Consider the following 25,643-nt stretch of genomic DNA (forward strand, 5'->3'; position numbering starts at 1 on the left):
TCTTGTTAACAAACACCAAGCACTTGTTATATATGGAAAAATTTACATGCCATGATATTTATGGGTCTTTCTATATTATCTTCAAAAATTTATCATCTAAACAATAAATAAATGTATCAATTATTCATCCATATAAATGATTAAGATATAATTTTTAATCCTTCGTAATGACATGGTTATTTGAATGAATGCAAAGGAATAGAGTGCTTTTTGAATTTGTTAAAAATCTAATACTTTATATACTTTAATTTTAATATTAATGTGAACTGAATATCTCAAACAAAGGAAGATAGAAAATTAAAAATCTGTGCTTTTATTGTAATCCCGACTTTTTAAAAAATATGTTCCTGAGCATATTTATAAAACATCACTTAAATTGAAACGTTTATGTATGATCCTTTTAATAAATTAAATAGAAAAAAAAGGACGAAGAAGACTTCTGAGTGATTGTACTTACTTCAGTAAATTTATGAAGAGCACGTTAAGAAATTAGGTTCATACAAATATATAATGAAATTAAAGAACAGGAAATCTATTGACTTAATATACCTTAAAAGATACCATGCATAAGCTTACAATTAAATTGATTCATGAGCTGAAAAAAAGCATACATAAAAATCTTGAGGGATGAATAAAGTATAGAAGTGACCGTAATGACATCAAAGAAAATGATAATTTAGATATTCAAATTTCCCTGCATCTGTTAACAACTAAGAAGCATTCTTGTTTGCTAGAATCTGAATCGACTAAATTGACTATCTGTTTTAAACACAACCATTACAAATATGTCTATTTCCTATCTACGGTAACTAACATATGGTGTAATTAAAAGATCTTCGTCAGACTCCCAACTCTTCTAATAATAAACTATAAAAGTATGCTAAATGAACAAATGGCAAAATTTCATTTGTTAGTTTCAAACAAGGTAGGAAAAAATTTCATTGGAAATAAAAGTTGGGTAGAAAAATATATGTTTTTTAACATCAGTAACAATCTGAAAGTCTCCGTGTTGGTCATAATTCATGTAATTCTTGGTAAGCGCTGGCCACATGGACATCTTGAGAATAGTGAGACAATGGAGCACGTTTGAGTTTCTGGAAAAAAAGATGAAAATGTTATACACTGTATATAGCGGAGAGATACTAAATTCACAATATACATGATATACAAGTAACTTAACATCACACCAGAGGGTCCTGTGAATATAATACTGGAGACATACCATATTCACAATATAAAAGTATTTTAATACCACATCAGCAGTTCCTCTGAATATAATATTAAACTAAAATCTCTTGAAATTGTGTATCTTTTCAAGAAATTTAAACCGTTTTTGCCATGTTTATCATTGAAGTGAGATCCAGATTTGTGAGGACCACACAGATTCAAACAAAATAATCAGAAGATTCTGTCTATAATACTAATAGTGCACCACTCCATCTGGTTTTGTTACTTTATTTGCATGAAGCAGAACTCATTAAAAAAATATTATAAAAATACTCTAGAACAGTAAAAGTGACGCCACCAAAATTCAAACTTGATCTGTGTATTGTGGTAATAAGCATTGTGTATAAGTTTCATAACATTTGAATGAGGCAAACTTAAGTTATAGAACAGAAATGAAAAATTTTGCAATTTTTCCATTTATAAAGGGGCATAACTCTAGAACGGTTAAAGTGACACCACCAAAATTCAAACTTGATCTGTGTTTTGTAGTAATAAGCATTGTGTATAAGATTGATAACATTTGGTTGAGGCAAACTTTAATTAGAGAACAGAAACCAATTTTGGGACGTACAGACGGACAAGGGTAAAACTTAATGCCTTGTCCGCTTCGGTGGGGGCATAAAAATGGATAATGTGTCACCATGGATACAGATGATGCCCCCGCTTGCATACAACATTATAAACAGTGTTCCAGCTAGGATTTCAAAAGGGCAGGGAGCCAATCATGAAAAGGGCACTTTAGCACAATGATTGATACTTCAAAAAGGGCATGTCAAACATTGTCTTATGTTAACTGCAGGGGTTTCAGTAGGAGTTTTGAGGGGGTTTAGTCACTTTTACGCTAGATGAAAATCAACCTTATTTTGGGTAACAGTATTAAAGGGACCATGCAAGGACGTATATTACTAGCTCAGTCTTCCCTAGAACATTTTTGATGCATGGTAGCTCTAAGGTTAAGTTGCAATGCAGAGCGCAGTGGCGCTTTGTAGAATTATTTTTATTTCATTAGTGAAATGAATTGTGCATGTCAGTTAAAATACTACACTAGATCTGCAATACAGTCAGGAACAATACCTTACATTTTCTCCAGGGGCCAACCTAGATCACAAAACATTTTTTCCAGTAGAAATTTTAAGGCCCTACCAGGGTATTTTTACTACAGGTACATACTTATTAATAGTCTTGAATGTTCTTATAAAGGCAATAATATATGTTTGAAATGCCTAGTACATGTAGCCCAGTGTTTCTGATTATGATAGAAATAATAAATGAATTATTATAATAAACCACATTGAGTTTTTCCGAATTAAAATCCATTTAACCATGTCTTTTCAGACTGTTAAATTAATATTTGTAATATTATATATAAAAAATCCCCCCCTTTCCATTTTACACACCCCTAGATGTAGAGTATTAAAGTATTATCAGTTTCACCCCAAGACAATATTCATTTTAAATGAAATAATCTTAGCAGTTAATCAAAATGAAAATCTTACTGTCTATAAATAACAATGAAATGTAACTGTTTCTTGCTAAAGGGTTTTTCCGAATTTCCCGCCAAAAAAGCACATGGCTTTCAACTTGAATGTAAACAAAGCAGTCAATTTGTGATGATGGATTACAGCTTTAATTAATTTAATTTGGATATAGATATATAGATATTCAATGAAAGGTACAGTCAAGCATTGATTTTACTTTCTTCTGGATTAAAACTAGTTTAAAAGATCAATTTAAAAAAAAAAATCTTTGACATATAAACAACAAACGATCTACAGATACATCAAAGCTCATTAGAGCTTATGTTTGTATGTTTGTCAATATGCCGAATCAAAATCAAGTTTTACTTACTTACTTTCTTACTTACAAACGCAAATTGTCATCTTTTGAGAAATATTGAAATTGAAATGCTGACTGACCGAATTTAATGAGAAAAATTATTACAATGGTCAATTATGAAGTTTAATTAACGGATTAATGACCCATCCGATGTCGTTAAGCGGATTATCTGTAATCACAACTTATTACACCTGCTGTAAATGTTAATTAGCTGAGGGTCATAAACTTGTCATAAATATGAAGACAGGTAGAATAAATGTATTTTCATCAAACTATTACGGCAATAAAGGCATGTACTTACGAAAAAGGGCAGGGCGTCTTAAAAAGGGCACAGGGCGGCACTCGGGAAAGGGCGGGCAGACCGCCCTGTGAAAACGACCTAGCTGGAACACTGATAAAGGGACATAACTCAAGAACAATAAAAGTGACGCTACCCAAATTTGAACTTGATCTGAGTTTTGTGGTAATAAGTATTGTGTAAAGGTTTCATAATGTTTGGTTGGGGCAAACTTTAGTTACAGAACGGAAACTAAAAACTTGTAATTTTTCGATTTATAAAGGGGCATAACTGGATAATAATTAAAGTGACTCCACCAAAATTCAACTTATTCTGTGTTTTGTGGTAACTAGAGGCTCTAAAGAGCCTGTGTCGCTCACCTTGGTCTATGTGAATATTAAACAAAGGACGCAGATGGATTCATGACAAAATTGTGTTTTGGTGATGGTGATGTGTTTGTACATCTTAATTTACTGAACATTTTTCCTGCTTACAATTATCTCTATCTATAATTAACTTGGCCCAGTAGTTTCAGAGGAGAAGATTTTTGTAAAAGATTACTAAGATTTACGAAAAAATGGTTAAAAATTGACTATAAAGGGCAATAACTCCTAAAGGGGTCAACTGACAATTTCGGTCATGTTGACTTATTTGTAGATCTTACTTTGCCGACATTTATTGTTTTTTACAGTTTATCTCTATCTATAATAATATTCAAGATAATAACCAAAAACAGCAAAATCACCTTAAAATTACCAATTCAGGGGCAGCAACCCAACAACGGGTTGTCCGATTCATCTGAAAATTTCAGGGCAGATAGATCTTGACCTGATAAACAATTTTACTTCATGTCAGATTTGCTTTAAATGCTTTGGTTTTTGAGTTAAAAGCCAAAAACTGAATTTTACCCCTATGTTCTATTTTTAGCCGTGGCGGCCATCTTGGTTGGTTGACCAGGTCATGCCACACATTTTCAAAACTAGATAACCAAATGATGATTGTGGCCAAGTTTGGTTTAATTTGGCCCAGTTGTTTCAGAGGAGAAGATTTTTGTAAAAGATTACTAAGATTTACGAAAAATGGTTAAAAATTGACTATAAAGGGCAATTACTCCTAAAGGGGTCAACTGACCATTTCGGTTATATGGACTTATTTGTAAATCTTACTTTGCTGAACATTATTGCTGTTTACAGTTTATCTCTATCTATAATAATATTCAAGATAATAACCAAAAACAGCAAAATTTCCTTAAAATTACCAATTCAGGGGCAGCAACCCAATAACGGGTTGTCCGATTCATCTGAAAATTTCAGGGCAGATAGATCTTGACCTGATGAACAATTTTACCCCATGTCAGATTTGCTCTTAATGCTTTGGTTTTTGAGTTATAAGCTAAAAACTGCATTTTACCCCTATGTTCTATTTTTAGCCGTGGCGGCCATCTTGGTTGGTTGACCGGGTCACGCCACACATTTTTAAAACTAGATACCCCAATGATGATTGTGGCCAAGTTTGGTTAAATTTGGCCCAGTAGTTTCAGAGGAGAAGATTTTTGTAAAAGTTTACGGACGACGGACGCAGGACGACGGACGCAAAGTGATGAGAAAAGCTCACTTGACCTTTCAGGTCAGGTGAGCTAAAAAGCATTGTGTATAAGTTTCATAACATTTGGTTGAGGCAACTTAAGTTAGAGAACAGATCTAAATATTTTGCATTTTTTTCTATTGATAAAGGGGCATAACTTGAGAATGGTAAAAGTGAACCCACAAAAATTCAATCTTGATCTGTATTTTCTGGTAATAAGCATTGTGTATAAGTTTCATAACATTTGGTTGAGGCAAACTTAAGTTAGAGAACAGAAACTAAAAATTTTGCAATTTTTCCTTTTATAAAGGGGCATAACTCTAGAACGGTTAAAGTGACGCCACCAAAATTCAAACTTGATCTGTGTTTTGTGGTAATAAGCATTGTGTATAAGTTTCATAACATTTGGTTGAAGCAAACTTAAGTTAGAGAATGGAAACGAAAAATTCAGCAATTTTTCAATTTTTAAAGGGGCATAACACTAGAACGGTTAAAGTGATGCAACCAAAATTCAAACTTGATCTGTATTTTGTAGTAAAAAGCATTGTGTATAAGTTTCATAACATTTAGTTGAGGCAAACTTAAGTTATAGAACAGAAATGAAAAATTTTGCAATTTTTCCATTTATAAAGGGGCACAACTCTAGAACGGTTAAAGTGACACCACCAAAATTCAAACTTGATCTGTGTTTTGTAGTAATAAGCATTGTGTATAAGATTGATAACATTTGGTTGAGGCAAACTTTAATTAGAGAACAGAAACCAATTTTGGGACGTACAGACGGACAAGGGTAAAACTTAATGCCTTGTCCGCTTCGGTGGGGGCATAAAAATGGATAATGTGTCACCATGGATACAGATGATGCCCCCGCTTGCATACAACATTATAAACAGTGTTCCAGCTCCGCTACGGCTGGGGCATAAAAATAAAGAGTGGACACATTAATAATTAAAATGCCTCATCTGCTATGATATCTCAATTCTTTTCAAAGAGCAATGAACTCTCAAACTGAGGTCAATTCATCAGTCAAATGAAATCTGTCAGGTCAATCAATAACGGCTGGCCAGTGTGATATTCAGTTAAAAATAAACCCAAACATTTCCATGCTTCTTTTTCTTGACCCTTACAAAATTTGACAAGAATGACCAGCTTGCCTATCCAGTGCACCCAACATATCACAGTTCTGATGGATAGTTTAAGGTGTTATTTGATTATGCATGTCTTTTTTTGTCATTGCATTTGGGTTTTTGTCGAGCCTTGTGACTTTTGTTGCAAAAGCGAGACATAGCGATCCTACATTCTGTCTGCAGCGGCGTCCACAAATATTCACTCTGTGGTTAAAGTTTTTGAAATTTTAATAACTTTCTTAAACTATCCTGGATTTCTACCAAACTTGGACAGAAGCTTGTTTATGATCATAAGATAATATCCAGAAGTAAATTTTGTAAAAAAAAAAATCCTGTTTTTCCGTATTTTACTTATAAATGGACTTAGTTTTTCTGCCAGTTAACATTACATTCACTCTGTGGTTAAAGTTTTTCAAATTTTAATAACTTTCTTAAAATATTCTGGATTTGTACCAAACTTGGACAGAAGCTTGTTTATGATCATAAGACATGTAAGATAGTATCAAGAAGTAAATTTTGTAAAAAAAAAAATCCTATTTATCTGTATTTTACTTATAACTGGACTTAGTTTTTCTGCCAGTTGCCATTACATTCACTCTGTGGTTAAAGTTTTTAAAATTTTAATAACTTTCTTAAACTATATTGGATTTGTACCAAACTTGGACAGAAGCTTGTTTATGATCAAAAGCTAGTATCTAGAAGGAAATTTTGTAAAAATTTATTTCTTGTTTTTCCGTATATAACTTATAAATGGATTTAGTTTTTCTTCCAGTTAATATTACATACAGTCTGTAGTTAAAAGTTTTTAAAACATTTATTAGATTCATAAACCATTCTGGATTTTTACCAAACTTGGACAGAAGCTTCTTACAATCAAAAGATAGTATCTATAGGAAAATTTTTAATAATTTTTTCCCCATTTTTGTTGAGCCTGTGACTAACAGCAAAAGTAGGCGAGACACTGGATTCCGTGGAACCCCTACAATTTTTTTTCCTCTGGGTTTTAAAATTTTCTAATTCCCCCTTTTTTAAACTTGGTATCTTTCTCTTATTATTTTACCTACCTCGACAGATAAGTATTAATCCTACCTTGACACATAAGTATTTAACCTACCTCGACACATAATTATTTAACCTACCTCGACACATAAGTATTTAACCTACCTCAACACATAAGTATTTAACCTATCTCGACACATAAGTATTCAACCTACCTCAACAACTATTTTAAGTATTTAACCTACCTCGACACATAAGTATTTACACAGCTATTCTTGATTACTTCCTTCGCTAACGTTTCTACTTCTAGTTTTACTTTCAACGTCTGCAGCTGCTTCACGCGGTTTACCGGTACCAAATATACTAGTGTTACGTCCAGCTTCACTCGTCTGAAGAACTGGAGCCGTTACTGTTCTTGGCTTCAGTTTTAGTTTAGGCCTTGCTGCTGCAGATTCTAAATAAATCATTAACATTTGATATATATATCAAATATTTTCAAACAAAATATTAAGGGACATTACTCTTAAAATTCAGTTATGTTTGATTCAGACATTTTTCATCATATATTCTAAGCTTCTTGGTGAATAGATTTATTTAATTCTGATTCACATGAATGCTATATAAAGCATTGAAGAAACTGATTATTACAAATAAAATTGAGAATGGAAACAGGGAAAGCTTTACTTATTTAAACAGATGTCTCCTTCAAGTTGATTAAATCTTTTATATAATTCAAATTTTGTATAACATATTTCAGTCAGAAGCTTGTAATTGGGTGGTTGTCCTTTGTTGCTGTTTATCATTTATTTTTTCATTCATTTTGTAGTTTTTACTTGTTTTGTTCTGTTGCACCACTGTCTCATTTTTAACCCAGCCACATTCTGTATGTGCCTGTCCCACGTCAGGAGCCTGTTGTTCAGTGGTTGTCGTTTGTTGCTGTATATCTAATTGTTTTTACTTTATTGTTTTGTACATAAATCAGGCTGTTAGTTTTCTGGCTTGAATTGTTTTACATTTGTCATTTCGGGGCTTTTTATAGTTTGCTACGGGGTATGGGTTTTTCTCATTGTTGAAGGCCTTACAGTGACATATAGTTGTTAACTTCTACGTCATTTAAATTTTGGTGGCAAGTTGTATCACTAGCAATCCTACCACATCCTCATATTTTTATATTCTATACTTATGTCATACATGTCATATGCATTTATGTTGCCATCTATTACCTGGAGATGGTTCACGAAATTCCTCTTCCCGCATAGGTGGACGGTCTTGTCTTGATCTGCCACCACCTCCATAAGATCCCCCACGATCGTATCCTCCTCCTCCTCCTCTACTACTTCCACCATCAAATCCTCCTCTGTCTCTGTAACCACCTCGACCCCCTCGTCGGTCACCAAATTGTCCATCATGATCATTACCCCTGTCATTCCATCCTCCTCCGTCCATGCCCCCTCGACCACCTCTTCCTCCTCCTCCTCTACTACCTCCACGAAAGCCTCCTGAAATATAGCAGACAGTGATATGCAAGACCACCTCATTACATTACAGAAAAGTAAAAAAACAAATAGACAAACTTAGGTACGTTGTTGTGACGTTTTTGATTTTAACGAACATAATCTATGTATTACTGGTAAATTATTAAGCCAGGGATTTCATTACCACAAATTACTAAAACCTTTACTAAATTCTTCCACAGATATAAAGATTTGGTTTTGAAGTTTGGTTGTACCTGTAGAAAACTTATTTCAAACAGATTGCACATCCTCATTTTTACAGCAATATTGTTTGTTTACCGTGCCCGGAAATTTAGAAACGATCCTGGTAAACTTATCGATCCTTTAAATAAACTTATTCTAAAAGGTTACCAATTCAACACTGTAATTAGATCATTAAATATTGTTTTTATTGGTACTAATATTGATTTTGTTATCAGTAAATTAAAAGCAAACTAAATATTATTGTTATATACATACATGTAAACACATTCATGGATCTACAATCTGTCGATACCTGTATCTTGGCATTGCACAAGGTCATGTTTTTCTCTGACTGTTTATGACGTCTTTACACTAAATCCATTGGATGTTGGATGTGTACGGATTGATAATTTAGTCTTAGATGCATGATTTGTTTTATAAGTTGTTAGTGGCTTTGAACTAGCTGTCAGTAACTGCAAGTACTCTCAGATCTGTACTTAGTGTCTTTTTGTTGTTTGATGTACTAGTACCCGGCCACGTCCACTTGTATTTGTTGTATTTGTATTTTTATCCATCTGATGAGTTAAGCCTTTTTCAACTGATTTTTATGGTTCGTTCTTATGTTGTACTGTTAGACCACTGTCCCAGGTTAGGGGGAGGGTTGGGATCCCGCTAACATGTTTAACCCCGCCACATTCTGTATGTATGTGCCTGTCCCGAGTCAGGAGCCTGTAATTCAGTGGTTGTCGTTTGTTTATGTGTTACATATTTGTTTTTCTCGTTTGAATTGTTTTACATTGTCATTTCGGGGCCTTTTATAGCTGACTGTGCCGTATGGGCTTTGCTCATTGTTGAAGGCTGTACGGTGACCTATAGTTGTTAATTTCTGTGTCATTTGGTCTCTTGTGGAGAGTTGTCTCATTGGCAATCATACCACATCTTCTTTTTTATATTAGGTACATCAAGATATTTGACAGGTTACTTGGCAGGGAAGATAATGAAATAAGGCAAACACTTAAGGTTGAGTTCATAAATGGTTTGATAAATATACAGATTGAGAGAGAAAAGTAGTGCACATAAGAGAACATAGGGTTGAGCACTCACAAACATGTTTAACCCTGCCATGTTCTTTATGTGCCTGTCCCAAGTCAGGAGCCTGTAGTTCAGTGGTTGTCGTTGGTTCATGTCTGTCATATTTGTTTTTCGTAAATTGTTTTGTTCTAAATTAGGCTGTTAGTTTTCTCAATTGAATTGTTTCATATTTTTCATGTCGGGGCCTATTAAAGCCGACCATGCGGTATGGGTTTTTCTCATTGTTGCAGGCCATACGGTTGCCGTTAATTGCTTACAAACACTTCATTTAAACTTTGGTGGATAGTTGTCTCATTGGCAATCATACCACATCTCCTTATTTTTATACTTATATCAATTTCTTCTGCAATGCATCATATTACCCCCAACAAGTTTCAATTATTCCATAATAATAGTGAATGCATGAAAAACAATAGTTATGATATGAAATGCCACATTAACTTTCCTCACAGTCATTCAGCTTAGCAACTGGTTACAGGACATTTGCCCATCTCCCTCCCTTAATGTCCTGATGAAATTTGAAAATGTGTTTAGTTAACTTCTTAAGGTTCATCATAACAATTGGACAAAGATGGGTGTGTTTACACTTTAAAAATTACTCAGAGAACAGACAAACCTGTGCAGTTTGAAAAGTTTTAAGGTTTACCATTCATGATCATCAAAATCTTTAAAATGTTTTATATTTATGAAACACAAAATGCATTTAACTTTTATATAATTATCTAGTGGATACTTTTTATGAAAAACCTTGACAAATGTCTAAAAGATTTTTTATTATAGAAAAGGCAATTGACCTAAAACTCATTAACTGTAGCTGAATCACTGCTTACAATATCTTTTAAATGCTTTACTTGTTAGGGGTCTTATCTATTAAACATTTACCTTGACCTCCACGACCTCTACCCCTATCTTTCCCTCGATCTCTACTTTCTGCAATATCAACTCTCAGATTTCTGTCTTCAAATAACTGAAACATTAAAATTGTTATATAAAATGTTGTGAATGCAAACTTCAAGACTACACAATATATGACATATATAAATATGCGATCTTTACTTTCAATTTTTTTTTTATATTAGCAGAGATTTCCCTAAAATTAAAGTATATTTGAATATCTGTGAAAGAATATAATTAATACAGTCAAACCAGCTATAAAGGTCACCTCTAGTAAGTGAAAACCTGTGTTGTCAGGTCATTGTCAAGATCCTCTTGTTCTACTTCATCAAAACCTATCAATTTTTAACACAATTAAAAGGTCACCTATCTTATAAACTAAGGTGAGTTTTCTATGGTCCAGAGGGTGGCCTTTATATACAGGTTTGAGTGTAGTTTTGAATTAAAAACAATGCATATAAACAACTATTGAAGGTTTTCACTGAATAGTTATTTCAATTATAACAATGACATTTCCTTATCCTTGATTGTTGATTATCCCTTCTTTTTACATATCATGAGCACAAAGGACAACTTGTCAGCTTTCCCAAGAAAGTTGAAATTCAGTCTGGTATGCAAAACTCTACAGTGAAATTGCAGAATTCATACCCTTTTATACTTTTAGTCATTTGATTTTGGAAAAGTCTCATTCTATGCAAAATGCATATGTTAGGTGTTTTCTGATTGGTCAATATAATTTAATACTCCAATCAAAACAAAAAGAACAAGTTTGTTTTCTGTTTATCTAAACGAAAAAACAATTAGGACTTTCCCTATCTTTGATCATGTTGAAAAGAGATATTCTCCCAAAATTAAAGAACCTTTGTGGGGACGCTCACATACCCCATGCCCCCACATTGACACTGGGCAAACAAAATATCACAAGATTCCTACGTGTCAAAGACTCAAAACTCCTACAAAAGTCAACGGATAAAAATTTCTTGTGGATATGCACATTTACATATTATGTCCTTATTATCTACAAAGTTTCATGAAATTCTGTTGTGTGGATTCAGAGGGGTTGCAATGACAAACTGTTGCTGTAGTATGTAGTATATATAGTCCAAAATCTAAGTTCAAAGGGGCATAACTCCTAGAAAAAAAATTGAATCATAATTTCCTGTCGATATTCACATCTACATAGTATGTCCTTGTTATCTACAAAGTTTCATGAAATTCTGTTGAGTTGTTTCAGAGGAGTTGCAATGATAATAACAGGACTGACAGACTGATGGATGGACAGGACAAAAACATTATACCCTATGGAGCTATGTTCTGTTTTGTTCCGTAGGGTACAATAAGATAAGTGTGAAAGAATCTGAGAAAAAAGGAGTGGGCATACAAATTCCATATTCTGACCATTATGTTGGCTACAGCCTTTTCAGTAAAGCTCAGACTCTGTGCTTGGTGTAGAAATGACTCAAATCCAATTTTTGCCCTTTGACCTCTATTTTAACTAATATCTATATGTGTTTACTTACTGCACCATGGTAAGTGAGAGCTTCTTTCAATGAATCTAAATCTTCGAATTCTACATAGGCAAAGCCTGAAAATAAAGATACAAATACTGTAAATTCTACATACATGACATAGGCAAAGCCTGAAAATAATCATACAAAATCTGTAAATTCTACATAGGCAAAGCCTGAAAATAATCATACAAATACTGTAAATTCTACATACATGACATAGGCAAAGCCTGAAAATAATCATACAAATACTGGAAATTCTACATAGGCAAAGCCTGAAAATAATCATACAAATACTGGAAATTCTACATAGACAAAGCCTGAAAATAATCATACAAATACTGTAAATTCTATATACATGACATCGGCAAAGCCTGAAAATAAACATACAAATACTGTAAATTCTACATAGATATAAGAAGATGTGGTATGAGTGCCAATGAGACAACTCTCCATCCAAGTCAAAATTTATAAAAGTAAACCATTATAGGTCACAGTATGGTCTTCAACACAGAGCCTTGGCTCACACCGAACAGTAAGCTATAAAGGGCCCCAAAAAATTACTAGTGTAAAACCATTCAGACGGGAAAACCAATGGTCTAATCTATATAAAAAACGAGAAACGAGAAACACTTATGAACCACATCAACAAACGACAACTACTGAACATCAGATTCCTGACTTAGGACAGGTGCAAACAAATGCAGCGGGTTTAAACGTTTTAATGGTACCAAACCTTCACCCTTTTTCTGAAACAATAGTGTAACATCACAACATAGAAAGACACACTATAAAATATCAACTGAAATAGCTTAACTCAATCAAAGGACATATTAACACCATTGAACATACACTGAACAAATAAATTTGACCTATGACACAATGTAAATACAAAATAAATAAACTAAGGGAAGAATAATAAAAGTAACATGTTATATCGGTAAGAAATGTTAAACAATTAAAGAAAAACAGTATGCTCGAACAAAAATACCATCCATTTGCAATACATACATGACATAGGCAAAGCCTGAAAATAATCATACAAAATCTGTAAATTCTACATAAGCAAAGCCTGAAAATAATCATACAAATACTGTAAATTCTACATACATGACATAGGCAAAGCCTGAAAATAATCATACAAATACTGGAAATTCTACATAGGCAAAGCCTGAAAATAATCATACAAATACTGGAAATTCTACATAGGCAAAACCTGAAAATAATCATTCAAATACTGGAAGTTCTACATAGGCAAAACCTGAAAATAATCATACAAATACTGGAAGTTCTACATAGGCAAAACCTGAAAATAATCATACAAATACTGGAAATTCAGAAATTTGCATCTATTTGATATTGCTTTTGTTGAACAATGGACAAAAATGTGAGATAAATTATTGCCATTTCAGGAAATGCAGCATATATACATGTATATCAGTCAGAGCTCAGACATAAACAAGTCGATTTTTGTTTTTGACTTACAATGTACATTAGTCAAAAATTGTATTTACATGTATTATAAAAATGTACTTTCATTTTCAGACTTATTTAAAGGGGCACTAGCTGTCAAATTCATGTTCACCGATTTGACTCAAATTCTCAAATTTGATTCATAACAATGTAAAACATTTATCCAAACTATTGAGAGTCTTAAATAAACAATTTACAGGGCATGAGCTTGATAATATGAGTCATCGTTTCACTTTCAATGTTGACATTCTTTTCCTTTAAATAACTTTACACAGACAATTCATGCGTTATCCATCTCTAGCTAAGGGGTTAAATTGAAGTTCACATGGATACGGATTCAATGATGTCGAATTATTCACTTGCAAGTGAATAATTCATCATCAATGTTTCTTAGCTTATTTTGAAATAAAATGCTTCGCTGGGCGCAGCTTGATACGACCGCAGAGGTCGAACCCTGAACAGTTGGGGCAAGTATGGACACAACATTCAAGCTTGATACAGCTCTGAATTTGGATTGTGATTAAATATTTGACACAGCATAGGTTTCTGACACAGAAAGAATGTGGTCTAAGAACTTCAATTTTTTTAATTTACCTATTATGGTCCAATGTCCAAAATCAAAATACATGGTTAGATTCAGCATATCAAAGAACCCCATATATTCAATTTTTGTTGAAATCAAACAAAGTTTAATTTTGGACCCCAACTTGGACAAACTTGAAAACTGGTCCCATAATCAAAAATCTAAACACATGTTTAGATTCAGCATATCAAAGTACCCCAAGAATTCATTTTTTGTTAAAATCAAACTAAGTTTAATTTTGGACCCTTTGGACCTTAATGTAGACCAATTTAAAAAACGGGACCCAAAATTAACAAGAGTGCACACGCTGAAATGTCTCGCCTTCTTTACTAATCATTGATATTATGTTGATAGTCCTAAATATAAAGCTTTATTACAACTGTCACATAAACTTAACATTAACCAAGTAAACTAAACATTGACCAATGAACCATGAAAATGAGGTCAAGGTCAGATGAACCATGCTAGGCAGGCATGTACAGCTAACAATTCTTCCATACAACAAATATAGTTGACCTATTGCTTATAGTTTAAGAAAAACAGACGAAAACACAAAAAATTAACACTGAGCAATGAACCTTGAAAATGAGGTCAAGGTCAAATAAAACCTGCGTAACTGACATATAGATCATAAAATATTTCCATACACCAAATATAGTTGAACTATTGCATATAGTATTAGAAAAAAAGACCAAAACTCAAAAACTTAACTTTGACCACTGAACTATGAAAATGAGGTCAAGGTAAGATGACACCTGCCAGCTAGACATGTACACCTTACAATCATTCCATACACCAAATATAGCTGACCTATTGCATGCAGTATTAGAAAGAAAGACCAAAACTCAAAAACTTAACTTTGACCACTGAACCATGAAAATGAGGTCAAGGTCAGATGACACCTGCCAGCTAGACATGTACACCTTACAATCATTCCATACACCAAATATAGTAGACCTATTGCATACAGTATAAGAAAAACAGACCAAAACACAAAAACTTAACTATAACCACTGAACCATGAAAATGAGGTCAAGGTCAGATGACACCTGCCAGTTGGACATGTACACCTTACAGTCCTTCCATACACCGAATATACTAGACCTATTGCTTATAGTATCTGAGATATGGACTTGACCACCAAAACTTAACCTTGTTCACTGATCCATGAAATGAGGTCGAGGTCAAGTGAAAACTGTCTGACGGGCATGAGGACCTTGCAAGGTACGCACATACCAAATATAGTTATCCTATTACTTATAATAAGAGAGAATTTAACATTACAAAAAATCTGAACTTTTTTTTCAAGTAGTCACTGAACCATGAAAATGAGGTCAAGGACATTGGACATGTGACTGACGGAAACTTCGTAACATGAGGCATCCATATACAAAGTATGAAGCATCCAGGTCTTCCATCTTCTAAAATATAAAGCTTTTAAGAAGTTAGCTAACGCCGCCGCCGCCGCCGCCGCCGTAGCCGCCGCCGCCGCCGCCGGATCGCTATCCCTATGTCGAGCTTTCTGCGACAAAAGTCGCAGGCTCGACAAAAATCTAAAAACACGGTTAGATTTGGCATATCAAAGAACCCCAATAATTCAATTTTTGATGAAATCAAAAAAGTTTGATTTTGGACCCTTTTGACCTCAATATGAACCAATTTGATAGCGGGCCCACAAATAAAAAATCTAAATACAAGGTAAGATTCAGCATATCAAAGAACCCCATATATTCAATTTTTGTTGAAATCAAACAAAGTTAAATTTTGTTGGACCCCAACTTGGACCAACTTGAAAACTGGGCTCATAATCAAAAATATAAACACATGTTTAGATTCAGCATATCAAAGAACCCCAAAAATTCAATTTTTGTTAAAATCAAACTAAGTTTAATTTTGGATCCTTTGGACCTTAATGTAGACCAATTTAAATAAAATGCTCCGCAGGGCGCAGCTTGATACGACCGCAGAGGTCGAACCCTGAACAGTTGGGGCAAGTATGGACACAACATTCAAGCTTGATACAGCTTTGCATTTGGATTGTGATTAAATATTTGACACAACATAGGTTTCTGACACAGAATGAATGTGGTCTAAGAACTTAAAAATTTTAAATTGGACATTCACCTATTATGGTCCAATATCCAAAATCTAAATACATGGTTAGATTCAGCATATCAAAGAACCCCAAGAATTCAATTTTTGATGAAATCAAACAAAGTTTAATTTTGGACCCTTTTGACCTCAATGTGGACAAAGTTGATAACGGGGCCCAAAAATCAAAAATCTAAATACATGGTTAGATTCGGCATATCAAAGAACCCCATATATTCAATTTTTGTTGAAATCAAACAAAGTTTAATTTTGGACCCCGATTTGGACCAACTTGAAAACTGGGCCCATAATCAAAAATCTAAATACATGTTTAGATTCAGCATATCAAAGAACCCTAAGAATTCAATTTCTGTTAAAATCAAACTAAGTTTAATTTTGGACCCTTTGAACCTTAATGTAGACCAATTTGAAAATGGAACCAAAAATTAAGAATTTAAATACATGGTTAGATTCGGCATATCAAAGAACCCCAATAATTCAATTTTTGATGAAATCAAACAAAGTTTAATTTTGGACCCTTTTGACCTCAATGTGGACCAATTTAAAAACGGGGCCCAAAATCCAAAAACTAAATACATGGTTAGATTCAGCATATTAAAGAACCCCAAGAATTCAAGAATAAAACCCCATTGAAATTGGTCAAGAAATAAGCAATTTATACAAAGTATCTTCTTTTGCACAATACTGTGCAATTAAATATTTCTTGCTATTGCGCAATACTGTACAATTGATAATTTCTTGCTATTGCGCAATATTGTGCTATTGGATATTTCTTGCTATTGTGCAATACTGTGCAATTGAAGATTTCTTGCTATTGCGCAATACTGTGCAATTGAAGATTTCTTGCTATTGTGCAATACCGTGCAATTGAAAATTTCTTGCTATTGCACAATACTTATTATATAATAATTTACACATCCTGTTTGGTGTGTATCTCCTACCATATCATTATTATTTGCTTTTAAATATAAATCAGAAATAACCAACTTAAAATGGAAAATTTTAAAAGAAAAAAAAAAGAAAAAAAAGGAAAAAAAAAAAAATCCCCCCCCCCAAATTTGAACCCCCTTATGATTCATCACCCCCAAACTCAATCCCAGCCTTCCCTTTGTGGTATGGTACCTTGCAGTACAATTTCAGAGAGATCCATACACTTGAACACAAGTTATTGTCTGGAAACTAGAAAAATGTGTTTTTTGGCCCCTTTTTGGCCCCAAATTCCTAAACAATTAGGGCAATTAACCCCAAACTCAAACCCAGCTTTCCCTTTGTGATATGGAACCTTGTAGTACAATTTCAGAAAGATCCATACACTTACACACAAGTTATTGTCCTGAAACTAGAAAAATGCTTGTTTTTTGCCCCTTTTTGGCCCCCAATTCCTAAAATATTGAGGCAATTACCCCCATCATCAATCCCAGCCTTCCCTTTGTGGTATGGTACCTCGCAGTACAATTTCAGAGAGATCCATACACTTGAACACAAGTTATTGTCTGGAAACTAGAAAAATGCTTATTTTTGGCCCCTTTTTGGCCCCCAATTCCTAAATGTTTCGGCAATTACCCCCAAACTCAATTCCAGCTTTCCCTTGGTGATATGGAACCTTGTAGTACAATTTCAGAAAGATCCATACACTTACACACAAGTTATTGTTATGAAACTAGAAAAATGCTTGTTTTTTGCCCCTTTTTTGGCCCCTAATTCCTAAAATTTTGAGACAATTACCCCCAAAATCAATCCCAGCATTCCTTTTGTGATATGGAACCTTGTGGTACAATGTCAGAGAGATCCATACACTAACACACAAGTTATGTCTGGAAGTTACAAAAATGCTTATTTTTGGCCCCTTTTTGGCCCCTAATTCCTTTACTGTTGGTACCATAACCCCCATAAACAATCCCAACCTTCCTTTTGTGGTATTGAACCTTGTGGTAAAATTTCATAGAGATCCTTTCACTTAAACTAAAGTTAGAGTGCGAAAACCAATGTGTCTTCGGACGACGCCGGACGACGCCAGACGACGACGACGACGACGACGCCGGACGACGACGACATACCAATATACGACCACAAAATTTTTTTTGCGGTCGTATAAAAACGGGACCCAAAATTAAAAATCTAAATACACGGTTAGATTTGGCATATCAAAGAACCCCAATAATTAAATTTTTGATGAAATCAAACAAAGTTTAATTTTGGACCCTTTTGACCTCAATATGAACCAATTTGATAGCGGGCCCACAAATAAAAAATCTAAATACATGGTAAGATTCAGCATATCAAAGAACCCCATATATTCAATTTTTGTTGAAATCAAACAAAGTTTAATTTTGGACCCCAGTTTGGACCAACTTGAAAACTGGGCCAAAAATCTAAAATCTAAATACATGTTTAGATTCAGCATATCAAAGAACCCCATATATTCAATTTTTGTTGAAATCAAACAAAGTTTAATTTTGGACACCAACTTGAAAACTGGGCCCATAATCAAAAATCTAAACACATGTTTAGATTCAGTATATCAAAGAACCCCAAGAATTCAATTTTTGTTAAAATCAAACTAAGTTTAATTTTGGACCCTTTGAACCTTAATGTAGACCAATTTAAAAAACGGGACCCAAAATTAAAAATCTAAATACACGGTTAGATTTGGCATATCAAAGAACCCCAATAATTCAATTTTTGATGAAATCAAACAAAGTTTAATTTTGGACCCTTTTAACCTCAATATGAACCAATTTGATAGCGGGGTCCACAAATAAATAAAATGCTTCGCTGGGGCCCAGCTTGATACGACCGCAGAGGTCGAACCCTGAACAGTTGGGGCAAGTATGGACACAAAATTCAAGCTTGATACAGCTATGACTTTGGATTGTCATTAAATATTTGACACAGCATAGGTTTCTGACACAGGATGAATGTGGTGTAAGAACTGGAAAAAATTTAATTTACCTATTATGGTGGAATATCCATAAACTAAATTGTTTGTTAATTTCAATATATCAAAGAATATGTAGAATTCAATGTTTGATGTAATGTAATAAAGTTGAAATTTGGACCGTTTTTGTTCAATGTGGACCAATTTGGTAACATGTATAAATAATCAAAAATCTAAATACATGGGAGCCCATTTAAATACATCATAAAGGTATTAAAATAGAAAGTGACATCATAGTCATGGCTAAAAATAAACAAAAATCCTTAATCAGCAACATTTAAAGTAATATCTAAAAATAAAATTCCTTTGTAACCATAAAAGCCCATTTAAATACATCATAAAGATATTAAAATAGAAAATGACATCATAGTCATGGCTAAACATAGCAAAAAACCCTTAATCAGCATCATTTAACAGTAATATCTAAAAATGGAAATTACATCATAAAGGTATTAAAATAGAAAATGACATCATAGTCATGGCAAAAAATAAACAAAATCCTTAATCAGCATCAGCAACATTTTATAGTAATATCTAAAAATAAAATTCCTTTGTAACCATAAAAGCCCATTTAAATACATCATAACAGATATTAAAATAGAAAATGACATCATAGTCATGGCTAAACATAGCAAAAACCTTAATCAGCATCATTTAACAGTAATATCTAAAAATAAAAATTTCTTTGCAACCATAAAAGTAAAATAGAAAATGACATCATAATCATAGCTAAAAATAAACAAAAATTTTTTTTATTGGCAAATTTTAAATGGAGTTTATTATACTAAAACAATAAATTTGCAACCATAAACATGATAAAACCCCATTTAAACACATCATAAAAGTATTAAATAATTCAACTACATCATAAGGCTATAAAAATAGAAAATGACTTCATAGTCAAGGCTAAAGGTAAACAAAAAACCTTCATCAGCAAAATTTTATATTGGCAAATTTCCAATGAAGTTTATTACACTAAAATTGTTGGCAAATTTCCAATGCATTTATTAACAATAAAGTTATTGGCAAATTTCCAATTTACATAATTTAAAAGCAGTGTAGATGAGATATTTAAATGAGTTTGAATTACCAACCTTACACTGCTTTTAAATAATGTTCTTTACTCAATTATTTGTCTATTAAAATGGAAACCCTTGTTTTTTAACCTTTTTTCCCCTTATTCCTTAAACATTAGAGCCATAACCCCCCCCCCCAAAGCCAATTATTACTTTCCAATGTAACCTAAATTTCCAATATACATAATTTTAAATTTCAATTCCTCATGATATATAACCGTATCATTATTATTTTCTTTCATATATAAATCTGAAACAACCATCTTTAAATGGAAAATTTTAAAGAAAAAAAAAGGAAAAAAAAAAATCCTACCTCCCACACATTTTTTCAACCCCCTTTTGATTCATCATCCCCCACCTCAATCACAACCTTCAATTTGTGGTATGGTACATTGCAATACAATTTCACAGAGATCCATACACTTGAACACAAGTTTTTGTTGCAAACTAAAAAAATCCTTATTTTTGACCAATATTTGGCCCCTTATTCATAAATGTTTGAGCAATTAACCCCAAAGCTCAATTCCTACTTTCTCTTCGTGATAAAAAATAACTAACTTAAAATGTAAATTTTAAACAAAAAAAAAAGGAAAAAAAAAAATTACCCCTTTTTTGACCCCCGCCCCCCTTATGATTCATCACCCCCACCCCCCTTTCCACCCAAACCAAGCTCAATAACAGCCTTGCCTTTGTGGTATGGTACCTTGTAATACAATTTTAGAGAGATCCATACACTTGAACACAAGTTATTGTCTAGAAACTAAAAAATGCTTATTTTAAACCCCTTTTTAGGCCCCTTATTACTAAACGTTTTGGGCAATTACCACAACACTCAATTCCAGCTTTCCCTTTGTGAAATGGAACCTTGTAGTAAAATTTCAGAAAGATCCATACACTTACACACAAGTTATTGTCATGAAACTAGAAAAATGCTTGTTTTTTGCCCCCTTTTGGCCCCTTATTCCTAAAATTTTGAGGCAATTAACCCCAAAATCAATCCCAGCATTGACCCTTTGTGATATGGAATCTTGTGGTACAATGTCAAAGAGATCCATATGCTAACACACAAGTTATGTCTGGAAGTTACAAAAATGCTTATTTTTGGCCCCTTTTTGGCCCCTAATTCCTTTGTTGGTACCATAACCCCCAAAATCAATCCCCACCTTTCTATTGTGGTATTGAACCTTATGGTAAAATTTCATAGAGATCCATTCACTTAAACTAAAGTTAGAGTGCGAAAACCATTGTGTATTTGGACGACGACGACGACGACGACGACGACGCCAACGTCATACCAATATACGACCTCAAAATTTTTTTGCGGTCGTATAAAAATCTAAATACATGGTTAGATTCAGCATATCAAAGAACCCCATATATTCAATTTTTGTTGAAATCAAACAAAGTTTAATTTTGGACCCCAATTTGGACCAACTTGAAAACTGGGCCAAAAATCAAAAATCTCAATACATGTTTAGATTCAGCATATCAAAGAACCCCATATATTCAATTTTTGTTAAAATCAAACAAATTTTAATTTTGGACCCTTTGGACCTTAATGTAGACCAATTTGAAAACTGGATCCAAAATTAATAAAATGCTCCGCAGGGCGCAGCTTGATACGACCGCAGAGGTCGAACCCTGAACAGTTGGGGGAAGTATGGACACAACATTCAAGCTTGATACAGCTTTGGATTTGGATTGTGATTAAATATTTGACACAGCATAGGTTTCTAACACAGATTGAATGTGGTCTAAGAACTTAAAAATTTTAAATTGGACATTCACCTATTATGGTCCAATATCCAAAATCTAAATACATGGTTAGATTCAGCATATCAAAGAACCCCAAGAATTCAATTTTTGATGCAATCAAACAAAGTTTAATTTTGGACCCTTTTGACCTCAATGTGGACAAAGTTGATAACGGGGCCCAAAAATCAAAAATCTAAATACATGGTTAGATTCAGCATATCAAAGAACCCCATATATTCAATTTTTGTTGAAATCAAACAAAGTTTAATTTTGGACCCCGATTTGGACCAACTTGAAAACTGGGCCCATAATCAAAAATCTAAATACATGTTTAGATTCAGCATATCAAAGAACCCTAAGAATTCAATTTTTGTTAAAATCAAACTAAGTTTAATTTTGGACCCTTTGGACCTTAATGTAGACCAATTTGAAAACGGAACCAAAAATTAAGAATCTAAATACACGGTTAGATTCGGCATATCAAAGAACCCCAATAATTCAATTTTTGATGAAATCAAACAAAGTTTAATTTTGGACCCTTTTGACCTCAATGATGACAAAGTTGATAACGGGGCCCAAAAATCAAAAATCTAAATACATGGTTAGATTCAGCATATCAAAGAACCCCATATATTCAATTTTTGTTGAAATTAAACAAAGTTTAATTTTGGACCCCGATTTGGACCAACTTGAAAACTGGGCCCATAATCAAAAATCTAAATACATGTTTAGATTCAGCATATCAAAGAACCCTAAGAATTCAATTTTTGTTAAAATCAAACTAAGTTTAATTTTGGACCCTTTGGACCTTAATGTAGACCAATTTGAAAACGGAACCAAAAATTAAGAATCTAAATAAACGGTTAGATTCAGCATATCAAAGAACCCCAATAATTCAATTTTTGATGAAATCAAACAAAGTTTAATTTTGGACCCTTTTGACCTCAATGTGGACAAAGTTGATAACGGGGCCCAAAAATCAAAAATCTAAATACATGGTTAGATTCAGCATATCAAAGAACCCCATATATTCAATTTTTGTTGAAATCAAACAAAGTTTAATTTTGGACCCCGATTTGGACCAACTTGAAAACTGGGCCCATAATCAAAAATCTAAATACATGTTTAGATTCAGCATATCAAAGAACCCTAAGAATTCAATTTTTGTTAAAATCAAACTAAGTTTAATTTTGGACCCTTTGGACCTTAATGTAGACCAATTTGAAAACGGAACCAAAAATTAAGAATCTAAATACACGGTTAGATTCGGCATATCAAAGAACCCCAATAATTCAATTTTTGATGAAATCAAACAAAGTTTAATTTTGGACCCTTTTGACCTCAATGTGGACAAAGTTGATAACGGGGCCCAAAAATCAAAAATCTAAATACATGGTTTGATTCAGCATATCAAAGAACCCCATATATTCAATTTTTGTTGAAATCAAACAAAGTTTAATTTTGGACCCCGATTTGGACCAACTTGAAAACTGGGCCCATAATCAAAAATCTAAATACATGTTTAGATTCAGCATATCAAAGAACCCTAAGAATTCAATTTTTGTTAAAATCAAACTAAGTTTAATTTTGGACCCTTTGGACCTTAATGTAGACCAATTTGAAAACGGAACCAAAATTTAAGAATCTAAATACACAGTTAGATTCGGCATATCAAAGAACCCCAATAATTCAATTTTTGATGAAATCAAACAAAGTTTAATTTTGGACCCTTTGGACCTCAATGTGGACCAATTTAAAAACGGGGCCCAAAATCCAAAAACTAAATACACGGTTAGATTCAGCATATTAAAGAACCCCATGAAATCAAGAATAAAACCCCATGAAATCAAGAATAAAACCCCATTGAAATTGGTCAAGAAATAAGCAATTTATAGGAAGTATCTTCTTTTGCACAATCCTGTGCTATTAAATATTTCTTGCTATTGCGCAATACTGTACAATTGACAATTTCTTGCTATTGCGCAATATTGTGCTATTGGATATTTCTTGCTATTGCGCAATACTGTGCAATTGAAGATTTCTTGCTATTGCGCAATACTGTGCAATTGAAGATTTCTTGCTATTGTGCAATACTGTGCAATTGAAAATTTCTTGCTATTGCACAATACTTATTATATAATAATTTACACATCCTGTTTGGTGTGTATCTCCTACCATATCATTATTATTTGATTTTAAATATAAATCAGAAATAACCAACTTAAAATGGAAAATTTTAAAAGAAACAAAAAAGGAAAAAAAGAAAAAAAAGGAAAAAAAAATAAATCCCCCCCCCAAAATTTTTTGAACCCCCATTATGATTCATCACCCCCAAACTCAATCCCAGCCTTCCCTTTGTGGTATGGTACCTTGCAGTACAATTTCAGAGAGATCCATACACTTGAACACAAGTTATTGTCTGGAAACTAGAAAAAAATGTGTTTTTTGGCCCCTTTTTGGCCCCAAATTCCTAAACGTTTAGGGCAATTACCCCCAAACTCAAACCCAGCTTTCCCTTTGTGATATGGAACCTTGTAGTACAATTTCAGAAAGATCCATACACTTACACACAAGTTATTGTCATGAAACTAGAAAAATGCTTGTTTTTTGCCCCTTTTTTGGCCCCTAATTCCTAAAATTTGGAGGCAATTACCCCCAAAATCAATCCCAGCATTCCTTTAGTGATATGGAACCTTGTGGTACAATGTCAGAGAGATCCATACACTAACACACAAGTTATGTCTGGAAGTTACAAAAATGCTTATTTTTGGCCCCTTTTTGGCCCCTAATTCCTTTACTGTTATTACCATAACCCCCAAAATCAATCCCAACCTTCCTTTTGTGGTATTGAACCTTGTGGTAAAATTTCATAAAGATCCATTCACTTAAACTAAAGTTAGAGTGCGAAAACCAATGTGTCTTCGGACGACGCCAGACGACGCCGGACGACGATGACGACGACGACGCCAACGTCATACCAATATACGACCACAAAAAATTTTTTGCGGTCGTATAAAAATCTAAATACATCGTTAGATTTGGCATAACAAATAAATAAATGTGGTCAAAGATTTTACAAATCTAATGCGCCATACTGTGCAATTAAAGATTACTTCTTGAAATTTTTCAATATTTGAAATTTGAAAAAAAAATAATATTTGAAGAATAATTCTTTTTAATTTCTGAAATCTGAAATGAGAAAAAATTGACCCCCACAATTTCTTTTTACCCCCACCCACCCCCCCCCCCCCCCATTTTTTCCCCCAAACCATAATTACCCATTTAAATTTACCATAGTGCTAACTTAATCTATTTTATAATAGAATTTAAAATATAGTGTCAAATCTTTCATATGGATTTTTTTGTAAAAAAAAAAGATGCAACATTTGCAGATATTTTTACTGGTCTTCCTTTATAAATATGCATTTCTTTAAACATAATTTAAAAGCAGTGTAAGGGAAGTAA

At 33.2% G+C, this 25,643-nt stretch overlaps 1 protein-coding gene and 2 long non-coding RNA genes across 3 annotated transcripts in view; 1 reads left to right on the forward strand and 2 right to left on the reverse strand.

Moving 5' to 3' along the window:
• Positions 1-525: 525 nt before the first annotated feature.
• Positions 526-25,643, reverse strand: part of LOC127712301 (eukaryotic translation initiation factor 4H-like) — a 46,457-nt gene continuing 21,339 nt past the window's right edge. The window contains exons 4-8 of the mRNA XM_052218674.1: positions 12,254-12,318; positions 10,722-10,806; positions 8,274-8,549; positions 7,296-7,504; positions 526-1,094 (exon numbers count right to left, since the gene is read on the reverse strand). Coding sequence (XP_052074634.1) covers positions 7,320-7,504; positions 8,274-8,549; positions 10,722-10,806; positions 12,254-12,318 — 611 coding nt within the window. The 3' untranslated portion in view covers positions 526-1,094; positions 7,296-7,319. The remainder of the gene's footprint in view (positions 1,095-7,295; positions 7,505-8,273; positions 8,550-10,721; positions 10,807-12,253; positions 12,319-25,643) is intronic.
• LOC127712305 (uncharacterized) lies at positions 14,585-16,514 on the forward strand. Its single transcript, XR_007987030.1, has 2 exons — positions 14,585-15,034; positions 15,329-16,514. It is a non-coding gene; the product is annotated as an uncharacterized LOC127712305 (long non-coding RNA).
• LOC127712304 (uncharacterized) lies at positions 16,668-25,191 on the reverse strand. Its single transcript, XR_007987029.1, has 3 exons — positions 23,122-25,191; positions 22,328-22,724; positions 16,668-16,934 (listed from the first exon to the last, which is right to left on the reverse strand). It is a non-coding gene; the product is annotated as an uncharacterized LOC127712304 (long non-coding RNA).

This window comes from Mytilus californianus, unplaced genomic scaffold, assembly GCF_021869535.1.
Source record: "Mytilus californianus isolate M0D057914Y unplaced genomic scaffold, xbMytCali1.0.p SCAF_8, whole genome shotgun sequence".
In the NCBI taxonomy this organism is placed as follows: Eukaryota; Metazoa; Mollusca; class Bivalvia; order Mytilida; family Mytilidae; genus Mytilus; species Mytilus californianus.